Below are 14,309 nucleotides of genomic sequence, written 5' to 3'. Positions count from 1 at the left end.
TCCTGCACCAAGCTAACACATCCTACACCAGTCTCTCCTCTGAACGCAGAGAGCACACTGGTATAATCTTGTATTAATGCTGTAAACAAAATTCCATTCACTTCCATTTTATAGGGGTGGAGGCAGTAGTCTGTGTAGGGAATATTTCAAAACCAACACAAAACAATCTGCATGGCTAGATACCCCTAGAACTACAGTTGTTCTATTTTGGGTTGTTGTAATATGGGTATAGCATCAGATGTGGTGCAGCATTGTGGCTGCAGTGTTAACTCCTATTCACTACTGCCCTTTTGCACCTTACTCTAAAAGCTCCCCAGAGCCTTCGCTTTAGGAAGTTTGAAGCTCAAACCCCCTCCTCCACAAACACACTTGAAACTTTCTCTATCTCAGCCCTCCCTCTCTCCTCTCTCTCTCTCTCTCTCTCTCTCTCTCTCTCTCTCTCTCTCTTTCTCTCTCTCTTATACTCCTTCCTCTCAGCTCATAAGCGCCAGACAGGAGTGCACCCACACAAAATACTCCTGCTCACATGCACGCACACACTCGCTGCACATGCATCGAGTGGAACAGATCCACAGAGCTGCACAGTAGTAAGTCAATGGTGTGTGATTGAGTGAGGGAGGGTAAAGAGAGAGAGAGATAGAGAGAGAGAGAGAGAAGAGAGAGAGAGAGAGAGAGAGAGAGAGAGAGACATTTACTCTCCCTCTCTCCCCACTTAAGGAAAGCACCAGTGTGGAGAAGTTGCATGAAGCGTGTGGTTCCAGCTGAGGACTTTGTTATCAGACCATGGAAGCTAAGAAGTGGAGGTAGAAGAACAAGAAGAAGAACAAAACCTCCCTGCTGGCTGAACAGGAGACCAGACTTTCATCTGAGGGATTACTGGACTCTTCATATATTTGCTTGTGTCATGGTGATATCCTACATGATCGTCTCTTGTTGACAGGAGCCTCTCTGTGTCTTGGATTTCCCAAGGATCAAAGTTTGTTTTCTGAGCTGAGGAGTGTGTGAATGAAGTGTGCGGAAGCAGGAAACATGTCAAACGGACGTTTTAGTCACCTGTTGAGAGGAGTCTGGCTGCTGTGGCTGTGGCAAGGTGAGTTCAGGCAGGATGACAGTGGTGTGTGTGTAGCTTGTCTTATTTAGATTTCCTTAGATATAGTATGTTTTTAAATATTAATTTAAGAAAGCTTAAACTGATGCTGGAGTTTCATAATCACATGGTCTATGAATCCCAAGAGGTTTGTATTACTAAGTATGGGAATAACTTGTAAATCTTGCATTTAGAATCAGATTTTAAAAGATTGCAGCAGATTTCCGGCTGTAATCCAAAGCTTTTCCAGTATGAAAAAAAAGAACTAGATAAATGTTCTCTCATGTGAGAAATCAGCTGAACTCTTGCGGATTTAGCTTAAAGAACACATGGCAGGGCACAGAGACAAAAAAACGGAAGAGATTATAACAGACATCTCATAACTACCAGGAAGTTATTATGTAATTTGTCACAATTCAAATGATTTGCAGAGTTCAACATGTGGATCAGCACTTTGAAAAATAAAAACACGACCTATGCTGACGTTAGACTTATGAATAGCCGGTCTGTGTTCGCCCTCTCCAGTGTGTCTTCAAAGCATCAGTCGGATCTGTGGCCAGTGGAGCAGTCTTTAAAAAAGAGCTCTGGCTTGTGCCTTTAAACAATGGTTCCCTCGGAGCAGGGAAGCGTGGCCCTGGAACTAATGTTGCCATTATGTTAATGGTTAGAATAACAGGAGACAGCCATTAGTGCTTTACCTCAGGCTGCTGCGGAGAGCTGATTGTCCAGCCGCTGCAGCCTCTATGCGGAAGCGCAGCATTTGGGCCATCAGGGCTGGTTAGGGTGATGAGCGGCAGGAGAAAGACAGGAGGAGGCATCTGCCCAGTTATAATCATCACCCAGCAACCCCCCACCCCTCCCTCCCTCCATCCATCCCTGTAGCTGCTTTAGTGGTAGACTGGTATCTGTGGATTGTTTTCTTTTTCACCGCTCAAGTTTAGTAGAGGAGACAGGCGAGGTTAAGTCACTGGCCCTGACCAGATGTCAGAAGGAGCTGAGCAGTTCTACAGCCCAAACAGAGCAAAAATATTTAATGGGAATTAATTTAAGGAAATAACACTGATATCAAAGTGGAATTGTTTGGACCATAACATTTAAATTCAGATAGATTTTGACAGGTGTAATGTCATTTCTTCAGCTTCCCGAGCCAGTGTACTTGAACTGACTGTTCACTTGTTTTCACCCTTTGAACCTAAACTTTTTAACTTTAAAGCTATAAAGACTCAGTTATCTGAGTTCTGCCTTACTTGATGATGTTTTTGAGAAAGATAAAAGTGGCCACATGGAAGAGACCACATTGAATATTTGGATTAAGTCTGGTGGAGTCTTGGACAAAAGTTTACAATTTGAAAGTCTCCAAGTATGTGAAACAGCCACCAACGGGATCCCCTAAAACGTCTCCAAACCGAGCTTTTAGATTAAGGTGTAACCAATGTAATTTCAGCTCGAAAACATCAACGGACCATCAACTTCTTTTGTCCGCTATCTACATCTCGGCTGCTGCGACTGTCCACCAAGACACCACAATACACATCAGGTGCTATTCAAATCAAAAATCCTCTCTACTGTTTAATTGCACAAAACCCAATGGTACAGCACATGAAAAGATGAGAAACTAGAGGAGAAGGTGGACGTGTTAAGCTTGATGTGGCAGCTGTTTTACTCATGGTGAGGGCAGGACGATGTGTGTGTTGTTGCTTTGTGAACAGGAGCCAGAGTTTGCTAACCACAGTGGAACTGGCAGCAGTGTCCACTGGGCAAACCCCTGTAGATCCCTTCTCTAAATAAACGAGGCCACTGGATTAACCAGCTTACACTGTGATGAAAAGACAACAGCGGCCGTCCATGCACTGCCCCGGGGACAGAGGGAGACTCCTGGTCCGGGAGGCCGTTATGAGATGCTGAGGTTAAAGCCCAAAAAAAGGAAGGGGGACTCAGGGTTAGAATAACACAACAGACCTCATGTTCTTTGAAAAACCTCTAAATCAACCTGACCTTCGCCTGACTTCGGTGACAAAGAAGGAGGGAAGGGAGAGAGACAGAAACAGGGAACTGCAGCAAATGAAATTTAAATATACTTTGCCATGCTATGGTTTCTGTTTGCCTTTCTTAGTCCCTGACTGTTGGGCAGTAACACATCACTTAGTAACGTGTTACAGAAGTGTGATTACTTTTGTTTAGGTTGTTAAGGAATTTCTATTTTAAATTCAATGATTACATTACAGTTACGTAACACTCCCGATATTTTGACAATTTGTGGGTCGACATGTTTTGCTGTCTTCAGGCGCCTTTAGACAACGATTGTTTAAGCTAATGCATGCCACACAGCAGAGACACGTCATCAGATCAATCAATGCAGGTTTTCTTCTTTACCAAAGTCCTAAAAACTTATTTTTAATTTTGCCTTTATTGTTTTGGTTTGGGTGGGTGTTAGGGTGCATGTGTTTTTTTCAACCTAAACTTTATTAAAAAATTGGCACTTACTAAATTAGCACCGATCAGTGTACTATTCTTCATCATTTCATGTCGTATTTTGATCGGTTGGTTGGAAGACGTGGGTTGTTGCAGCAGTCACATTGTTGCCAAATTTCAGATGCAGCCTGTCTTTGGTCGCCAATGTTTCTCACTGCGTGATCTAGGACCACCATTTTGGTAATTGACAACCATGTTTCTCTCACATTTGTCAACTTTCGTCTCAGACAGCCCAAAATTGAACAGTGTTAAGGGGCCTTTGCCAAAAGTTTGCTGGAGGGTTGATATCAAGTTCTACTCAGTGAGAGGTGTTAGCTTGGCGCAGGGGCTGGAGGAGTGGGGAGACTGTTAGCCTCCACCTGCTTTGCCTACATTCAGTTGTTGGTGAGTCTTCATTTGGGGAGAGGACTTCTCTGGAGTGCTGCATGGGGTGAGTCAATGGGGCTAAGCTAAAACAGTAAACTGGCTGCTTGTTAAACCACAATGTGTTGTTAAATACAGAATATGTGACTTAATTACGTTTGCTGCTGAGTAATTAGTAATATGATTAATTTGGCAATGAGTAATTGATTAGTAACTTGTAAATTGTTATTGTAGAACAATAGAGCAGTCCTGAGCTGGTCCACCATCACAAGAGAGAGAAATTATCTGAATAGTCTTTTGTGCCAAACTTTGTCCAGGTTAATACAAATCTATCAACATACACAACTTGTGATGAGTGGTTGCAAGTAGACAGTCCTTCCTTGTACGGGGTCACAAGGCCAATAAAGTTGGGAATCACTGTCTTAAAACACCTATCCAAGCTCTGGAGGACAGCTCAGTGACTGAAAAAGCAGCTGTTAGCTGTGAATAATGTGCAGCAGTCACCTAAATATGTTGAATGAGCAGGATCTCACAGCTACTGAGGCATCACGCACAGAAATCCCCATACATGCACCTCACTAATCTTGTCATCCCAGTTTATGAAGAAACCTCACCCCACCCTCCTCCAACCCCTTCATTCTCCTGACCAACTTCATTCACCTCATCAACAACTGACAGACACACAGAGAGAAAAAAAACTAAACAAAGACGAGAAAAAAGGAGGGAGGAATCTGAAATCCATCCAGGAGAAATGAGCCGTAAACATCATGGCTTTTTCATCAGGGGAGGGGAGCAGTAATCAGTGGAGGGGGAGGTGGGCCAGGAGGGCAACAGGCACTTCAGGGACAGTTTCAAGGGTTTTGTCCTGCAGCACTCAAAAAAAGACGAAAAAGTGCTTTACAGGACACTGGGGGTAACAACACTGAAAGAAATAGGATGAGGATATAGTAAAAAAGTAAGAAACACATGAGGAAGTAGTTAAACTACTAGAACATTGAGGGATTGGTGCTGCTTTGCCATCATTTCAGTGCACCAACAACAACAACAAATCTTCACCTTTACTGCCTCCACTTTGGCAGGTTTAAGGATTCTCCGTTAAAAGCCTCAATAGAAGCAACTAAGAAGCAGACAAAGGCGTCTCTCTCTAATGAACGAGGCACAGGGTTGACTTAAACGTCAAGCACTTGATTCTCGCTGCAAGCCCTGAATCAAAAGTGCCAGGATCTGGTTCTTGTTTTTCCAGGATAGCTCCAAATAAAGAAGTACATAAAACTGTATTTTGACATTGGCGCTGCGGATGAGACATGAGAGAGGAGAGCGAAGGCTGCCAAACCGTAATCACAAATGCAAACAAACAAACAGAGTGTAGCCTGGAGGTCCTTTATAAATGCTAGAGCCTACCCCTTTTGCAGTGTACTGTAAATCAATGTGTGCAGTGTGTTTTTGTGAACGTGCGTGCAAGCATGTATGTGTGTGTGTGTGTGCGCGTGTGTGTGTAAACAGGATGAATATGAGAGCTCAAAGACAGGTAGATTACTTTGGCCACTCATCAGTCGGCTGAAGGGAGGGCCAGCAGCGGCGTCAGGGTTGGTGGTGATGACAGACTGACCGCCCAGACCACACGCACGTCACAGGCTGCTGCGGTGACCCCTTGTGGCATAGTCGCAATACTGCGTGAGGAGAAATGGGGGCTGTGTGTTGTCTCTGCCTGCCAATAATTGAAGTGTGTGTTGTTCAGCTGCACTGACTATGACATCAGGTTTACTGCTGCAGAGCAGGAAGGCAGAGAGAAAAAGTGGCTTTAATAAAAAAGAAGAAAGATGGCTTCCTGTCCACTGTTTCAGTGAGGCTTGTACTTAATCTGATTGGTCTATTTCGCTGTCAATCAACATATTACATATTATAATAATATCCATGACCCTTATGAGCAAAATAAGCTATCACAATTGGTTGTAACCTCTCTTTGCATCAAAGTTTGGTTGGTAACATTCTCCAAGGAGTCCGTATAGGTTCACATTATAACAACAGGTGCACACATGAGCATTGAAACAGGCTTTTCCTCATCTTAATACTGACCATTAAGAGATCCCTTCCTAATGAGTTTCCAATATAAGTAATGGGGGATAAAATCCACAGTCCTCCTTCTGTGCAAACATGTATTCCAAAGTTTGTTGTTCGAAGCTAATGTGAGGCTTCAGTCTGAGTTAGTTGAATCAAGTGAGTATCTTCCAAAGTCTTTTTAGTGCAAAATGTCTTCTTTGTGTTTCGCAAGCAGTGTTTCTCTGTTGAGCTGCAGCAGAGGGATAGTAACCCAAAGAGGGAATTTCATACTAACAAGAAAGACTTCAAAACACCCGTTTGATTTAACTTTTTTAACACATTTTTGCACAAAACAATGACTCTGGATTTTGTCCCCCATCTCTTACACTGGACGCACATTAGAAAGAGATGCTATAATGGTCAGTTTAAACAGGAGTGATTATAATAAGAAAAACATGTTTCAATGTTCATATGAGCACAGACTTGAAAATATGTAAACATATCCTTTAACGTGGGAAGAGCCTGTGTTATTTATTGGCTGTAATGCTTTAGGGAACTAATCACATGCTATGTGTTGACCCTTGACCCATAGGAAGTCATGGAGGTTAGTGACATGGTTTGACCTAAAGTAAAAATCTGAGTTAAAGTAATAATTAATTTGGGTAAATGTTTGATGTTGCACTTCATAAATTTTCGTCTGTGTTATCTTTTAGTTATGAGGCTGTAGGAAGCCCATCGCTGCTGTCACTTTCATCAAAAACCTCACCGATAATGTCCCTGATTAGTTGGATTACTGTATTGTAATGAGCTTTCATATTTGACACCAGCATGATTATAAGAAACAGCATTTTGTTAAAAAAAAATTCTAGGCAAGGTTTTAGCTTTGTGTACCTAATTAACTGGTAACTGAGTGTATAATCCAACATGTACCATAAATGTAACTATTCACAGCAGTTAAATCAGTTTTATAGTGAGTTTTATTGGTAAAAATACATGAAATCTGTTTCTGAAAGATGCACCGAGCTCTATACTGTGGCAGGGGGTTGCAGACTGCATCAGGGGGAGTTAGGGGCCATAGTGGAACAATAAATCAGTGGGAACCATTGAAGTGTAAAACTAATGATAACTGACTGCCTATGTAGGAAGTGAATCAACTAAAATAGCCCCCCATCTCCTCCAAATTGAGATGGGAGTTGGATATTATCATATGTATTACAACATCGTCTCACTTGTGGTAGGAATATGCTCTTTTGTAGAAGAATACTTAATACCCCACGATGAACCATTTTGTTTTTACTAAGCTCTGCTTTTATGAGTACTCTTTTTGTAAATGCAACCATATGCCCAACTGGAATGAGATCCAAGAGAGGAAATGGGACTGAATGACAAGTGACCTCAAGAAACACTATAGAAATGCTTTGGCAAAAACAGAAACTCAAATATAGCAACCCAAATGACTCCATGTCACATACTGCAACTATTGTCTCTCTGTCTATTCATTGCACTGTGTGTGAGTAACCACTTCGGCAACATGTTGCATGCAGCTCAAAGGCTGGATAACACAAAACAGACCGATTGGACTACTTGCAAGGAGCAATGGAAATTAATTAATCCTGATTAGTATTTCTGCTCCGAGCTCTCCCGTGGGAGCGCAGCTGGGTCCGACTGACCGGGTTCCCTCGCCAGCTGCAGTGACATGGAGCATAAACAAACACATTGGCGCATGGGGAAAATTGCAAACATGTTTCAATGCCTGTGACAGGAAAAAAAAGTATTAATCATATCAACAAATTGACAGGCAGTTTAAAGGAGAAGAAATGTGCCTTGAGCTTGAATCTAGTTTTGTGTGTGTCTCTTTATAGTTCAGACTATCCAAACTCTATGTGTGTGTGTGTGTGTGTGTGTGTGTGTGTGTGTGTGTGTGTGTGTGTGTGTGTGTGTGTGTGTGTGCGTGTGCGTGTGTGCGTGTGTGCGTGTGTGCATGTGTATGTGTGTGTGTGTCAGGTGGAAGGATGCTAGGAAATGACTGCGCTGAACACATGTCTGTGGTTGTGGTCAGCATATGGGAAGCATTCCAAGAGTGAGGGGAACAAAAAATATCCTCCCTCCCTCTGACACTAACAAGGTTAATAAACGCCGATCAGTCAGCCACCATCACATGCCCATACACTTGGAACCTTTTGTAGAAGAAAATAAATCCAACATCACACACTTTCCATTCAAAGTCCCATTTTCCCTCAGCTCCATTTGCTCAGTCATAAGAGAACAAGCTGATCTGTGGCTCAACAACTAACTCCCAGCTCAACTTGAGGCTCGACAGGTGATGTTCTCCCCAAGTGCATCTAAAGTCAAACGAGAGAAAAGTGGAGTGAGATTACACCCATAAAGCTGTCTACCACAGATGACCCTTAGGAAAGTTGAGAAAGTGAGAGTAAGAATGCCAGAGCTGTGAGGATAAAGGGGAGCAAAAGGGAATAAGAGAGAAGGAAAAAGGGAAATAGAGGAAAAAGCAAGCTGGATACACTGACTTAAAGTTAAAGTTTCTGGAATACTCCTATGGCAGAGAGTTAGATGAGAATATTGATACCACTCTCATATTTGTCTGTTAAATATAAGGCTGCAGTCAGAAGCTTGTTATTTTGGCTAAGCATAAACACTGAAAACAGGGGGAAGACAGCTAGCCTGTCCAAAGGTAACAAAATACGCCTTCCAGCACATTTAAAGCTCACTAATTAACACAATATATCTATTTTGTTTAATCCACACAAAAACTGATGTGTGAAAACAACAATTCACCATTAATAATAAAAGTGAGTGGATGAGTGTGAGAGGAAAAACAAGAGGTTTAAGTCAGAGAGAAAACAGGAGATGGAGGCGTTTGTGAGAACTCATCCACCTTTGCTTTTTGACATTTGTTTTGGGAGGATGAAGCTGAAGCCATCATTTTCACACACACACACACACACACACACACACACACACACACACACACACACACACACACACACACCCCAGTGGGTTTCCTCGTGTTGCAACCATGAGGGTGCAATCAGAAAATCCTCATTGTCTCAACTGAAACCAGACATCTCTGTATAACAGCAAAAGCAGAAAGTGCAGTTATGACCAACAACAGGCAGACAGACTGCAGATGTGCCCTTGTCAGATCAATAAATGTTATAGCGTGAATAATGCTTTCATTTCAATGAACTCAACTGTCAGTGTTTGGGAATACTCAAGTGCGAACATTCATCATTGAATTAACGTGTTTGGCCGGCCAGCCTGCTGCTGTCAGAGACCCAATGCTTTATCTTGAGGATAGAAATGCACCTATACAAAGAGCATACACTTGTGCGCACACCTCCTGCCTCCAAGCAAACCCCCAAAACAAGGCCTGCGTGTTGCAGCTGCAGGCTGATTGGAGTGACAAGCCAAAACTGTCTGCACTGTGGCCAATGTCCTGATTCACAGCTATGTATGGTTTCTATAGCACACACTCACCACTCATTACATGGAAAATTTACCAAAATTACAGCCCTGAAACAGCTTGCAGTCAACCAGAAGTGTGTTCAGATGTAACAGAGAGAAGATGTGAATATTCCCTCATGGCTATTATCTGTTCCCTTTATTTTCAGAGAATAAGCATCTCTGAACTGAATCATTCTGGTGTTCCCATTTCCCACATCCACCTAAAATCAGCCTTTGGTGGCCGGTGTAATAGAGCCTCTGTGTTTATTGTTTACTGACTTTCCCTTCCTCTGTAGCTGTGTTTGTGGCTGGGACAGGGAGTAAACTATGGGAGGTGCCCACAGGCTCCTTCACTTCCTCCTCCAACCACAGTGAGAGCCTGCAGTGGGAGCAGGACTGTCAGTATCGCCACCTACAGGACAGAGTGAGGATCACAGCAGACATCCCCCCAAGACTGGACGGCACATGGGTGTCAACAAGGTACATCAATGAAGCTTAATGAGACCCTTCATGTTGTTGTTTTTTCTTTAATTCATCACCCTTCTGTAAGTTATTCACTTTGTATTTTCATGTATTGTCCTTTGTAGATTAATGGCATTAAAAGATAGTCATCATGTTCCACAATTTGAAGCAGATATGCCAGATTTGTAGACTTGAGATGTCAGATATCAGTCAGACTTGAATCACAGAAATGAGTTGGTTTTCAAATCCCAGAAGCACAATTTAAAAAAGACACACAACTTGAATACTTAAAGCAGATATAAAAAATAGTTTTCAATCAACAGTGGCTTACATTACTACTTGTGTGTTAAAGGACTCGCTTTTAGAGACAAACCCACAGAGAAGCATTATAGAATTTTTTTAGCTCATTGATTTGTTTTTCGGGCCCATAACTTTACTGTTTGGTTCACTCTTTTATCAGTATTGTTTCCAGCTGTTTTCAGCTCTAAAAACCTGCTCAGGACCAAGCGACAGACAGATACAGTAAGTGACTAACTGGTAAACATAGTCAAACATTTAGCAGCTAAATAGCCAAATATTGCCCTCAGGAGTTGGTGGAGACCAAAAACAGAGATAAAAGAGACTGAACATTGGACTTACATGTTACCTACAAGGCTCCAACTGAATGATAATGTTGCTCCATAACTGCTTCATGTGTAAATAAGCAACTGTTTGCTAATACGTTTGCCTTTTCATCTCTTTAAGGTGATAATATCAGTTTGTCAGTTTTGTGTTTACAGCATGTTTCAGCTGCCCCCAAAAATCATAGAAAATAATTTAAATTAAGATCAGATTAACAGCTTTGAAAGATAAAATGTTCAGAGACCTGAAATACGTGTAGCTTTTTGCTTACAAAGACTTGTAACTTGACTTGAGACTTGAGCGAGATGTTCCCCCAAAAGACTTAAAGACAGCTTAAGTCTGTTCACTACTGTCTGAAATCTATTCATGGCACAAATAATCACTAGCCTTACCTCATTCCAACCATTTAATTCCTCTGTGTTCAGATGTGAAGTTCGGCCCGGTCCAGAGTTTCTCACCCGCTCCTACACCTTCCACCCCAGCCGTCACTTCCAGGCCCTGCAGCACTACTACACAGACAGCAGCTGCGAGGACCCGACCTACTCCCTGATTATTAGGGGGAAGCTTCGTCTGCGTCAGGCTTCCTGGATCACCCGCGGGGGCACCGAAGCTGAACACCACCTCAGCAAGGTGGGCATTGTGGTCCACAGCCTGGCAGCCAAGCAGAGGCTGGCCTCCAGGCAGCCTCCGACCTGCGTGGGTCTGACCCTGGGTCGAGTGGCACTGGGGAAGCCGTATGAGCTGTACAACACCCGGGCAGGGAGGGGATGTCTGGCAGCGCTGGGCTTCTCCATGATGGAGATGGGACTGATACGGGTGGAGACGCAGCACCACAGCCATGGAGGGAAGGTCCAGGAGCTGCTCTTAGGGGATATTCACACTGACTGGACACAGAGGACTCAGTACAGACCGACAGGGTACCAACAGCCACTGCAGAATACCATGGTGAGACATGACTGTGTTTTTATTTACCAGAGAGAGCTGAACAGACAAGAAGTGTGAAAGATTAATTGTCAGGGCAGGCAGGGGTGCTGCAAACATATTGTACTGTTAGCATCTTAACAGTAAAGCAGTTGGGAGTGCAGTGCTTTGCCCAACAGCACTTAGCCTGTCTCTATCAAGAACGAATCTTCAAGCCCAACTTCAAATGTTGTTACACTCAGAGAGTGTGGTAAATGTTCAGTCTTCCTCCCTGCTATACTATAGGACTATACTGCAAACGATTCAAGGATCAAGGCAAAAACAATCAATTTGATCACTGTAATGTTGAAGCAAAACACATGACAGCTCAAACAATAAGTTTAGCATTTAGTAAGCAACAGTTTTGATAATAGATAAATTGTTGCTGGTTCAGAACTTCAAACATGAGGATTTGATACTTTTTCTGTGAATGAAACTAGATCTGCAACTAATGACTAATTTCATTCTCAATTACCTTGGCGATTTTTTTCTTGATTAATTGAGAAAATATTCAGTTTACTATCATAATGACAAAATAAAACAATTATCGACTATCAAAATTGTTGCTGATAGATTTCCTGTTGGTTTACTAATCCATGGACCTACTAAATGATTCACCTTTAAATAAAATACTGTTTTGGACTATTTCCTTAACAAAACCGGACATTGTCTTTGGCTCTGGAAAATGGTCCATGATCACAACTTTCTAACTTTCTAACTTTCTAATCTTATAAGTGACTAGTAAATAATAATCAATTAATCAAGATTTTTTTTTCAAAACTTAACTAATGATGAAAATAATCATTAGGTGCATTCCTAAATCACATTGTCTCACCTCTCCTTTACTCTTTGCAGCATCACATCCACCCTTGCCCTGTGTGCGCCCTGGTGTACCGCTCCTCAGAACAGCGCCCCCCGGTGTTGCCCCGCAGACCTGCAGCTCCTCTGTCTCTGGCTGCCCGCTGGGTCAGCCAGCGCTGCGAAACCCGTCCCAATGTCCTCTTCCTCACCCGAGAATTCTCCTTTAATCCTGACCAGCACGCATGGGAAGGCGTCTACCGGCACTACTCGGACCCTGCCTGCTCTCAGCCCACCTTCACCCTGAGAGCCTCAGGCCACTACGCTCAGGGAAACCCCTCCGCCAAAGTCTCAGGAGCCACTGAGTTTGTCTTTAAGGTTACCCAGGTGAGAGTCACAGCTGTGGAGGAGCCCACAGCGAAGTTGCTGAATGGGACAGGGCCGGAAAGTGTGGTCGGGCAGGAGGCTGGGAGGTCGGGGTGGAGCAGGACTTGACCCCCACAGATGGGTGCACCCTGCTGGGCATCAAGCTGCCACATAAGGAGTATGAGCTCTTCAAGACTGAGCTGGATCACAGGAAACACCCACTCCTGTTTATTGGAGAGAGGCCGGCTGACGGGTCCAGTCCAGACCGACCACAGAGGAGGCCCACTTCCTTTCAGGCACCCATGGTGCTTTGCAGTGGGGGGGACACACAGCTTTCACGTCACTATGGCTCAGGTTTTAACAGCAAGCAAGTCCAGTTAGCAGCCAGTGGGACAGCGCGACAGGCACAGCTGGTGTTACTGGTGCTAGGATCTGTGTTGTTTAGCGGGTTATGTGTTTATTAGAGACATTGTTCGTGAATCAAGCCTGAAGTCATTGATGGACATTGTTTCCTGGCAGCTTTCTTTCACTCTTCCTCCATATGATGATGGCCAACATGTGTGATGGTCAAGAAACATCATCAGACACTCAGGAGAGCTGAATAATTCTTGATATCTGGCTTTCAGATGCTGCCTGTAGGCTCAATTTAATGACTCTTAACTTCAGCTGCATTACTACCTAAGACTAATCTGTATATAAACCACCAATATATACAAGTGCCATCACTTCAGTATGTAAAATATATAAATATATTCTTTTATACTGTCTTTCTTTTGTATAATGATCAGATGTTTTCACTTCACAGATTAATTATTACTTTTGCTTATTTCTGTGTAAATGCAGTTTTCTTATCATGTCAGTTGTTACAAAGCAAAATCACAGTGTTGAAATGTTGATCAGTTATTTCCCCATCAATTTGAAAGCCATGGACTTTCCAGCGGCCTTCACACAAGAGCTCATTTTCATCCAAGATGCAGCATAATTAATGTCTTCTCGACACGCTGGAGAGAAAACAAGCTGGAAAGTGGGAAATTTGTAATCAGCACTCTAAATAGCTGCCATCGTCATTGGTCTAATGCTACTGTGGTGTGAAATGTTGATTTATCGCTATCCTCTGTCAAAGCTTGTGTATTAGTCTGCTTTTCTGTCAGCCGTCAAATCAAATTAATATTTATTTTAACCGTTTATACTGTACTTTTTGATAAGAAAAAGGTTTTTGGTATAATATTTTAGTTAGTTTGGCCATTTAAGAAGTGATTATTTTCTATGTGTATTAAAAATGGCTTTTCATAAGGTCTTGTGTTCAATTAGTCTTTAAAACAAGAGTCTGCAGCCATGCTAGCGTGCTAACATGCTCACAATGACAATGCTTACATGCTGATGTTTAGCAGGTGTTATCCTTAGCATGCCCACCCCAGCCAGCGGCAGAAACACTACTGCACTACTAAACGTTTTGGGGGTATGTGCCACTGTGCAACTCTCATAGGAATGAACGAGGCTCTGCCTCTAACGCTGTATCCAGATCTTAAAATACATCCATGGCCCACCCTCAGGTTACCTTCACACTGCAAGCCTTAGAGCTCAATTCGGATTTATTGCGCAGACCAGATTTTTTTTGTTTGGCTGTTCACATTATTTGGCCAAATCCAGTGTGAACTGGTCACGGTGCTGAACT

General features: G+C 42.9%; 1 protein-coding gene across 1 annotated transcript; it reads left to right on the top strand.

Annotated features, from left to right (window-relative positions):
• Positions 1-502: 502 nt before the first annotated feature.
• LOC120558100 (protein APCDD1-like) lies at positions 503-13,927 on the top strand. The gene is given in 5 exon segments (XM_039798966.1): positions 503-1,090; positions 9,724-9,907; positions 10,936-11,455; positions 12,326-12,701; positions 12,704-13,927. Coding segments are annotated over 5 exon segments (1,560 nt in total). The 5' UTR covers positions 503-1,005; the 3' UTR covers positions 13,099-13,927.
• The last annotated feature ends 382 nt before the right edge of the window (positions 13,928-14,309 follow it).

This window comes from Perca fluviatilis, chromosome 4 (genome assembly GCF_010015445.1).
Source record: "Perca fluviatilis chromosome 4, GENO_Pfluv_1.0, whole genome shotgun sequence".
Lineage (NCBI taxonomy): Eukaryota > Metazoa > Chordata > Actinopteri > Perciformes > Percidae > Perca > Perca fluviatilis.
The sequence above is the reverse complement of the archived record's forward strand: the minus strand, read 5'-3'. Positions and strand labels throughout refer to the sequence as shown.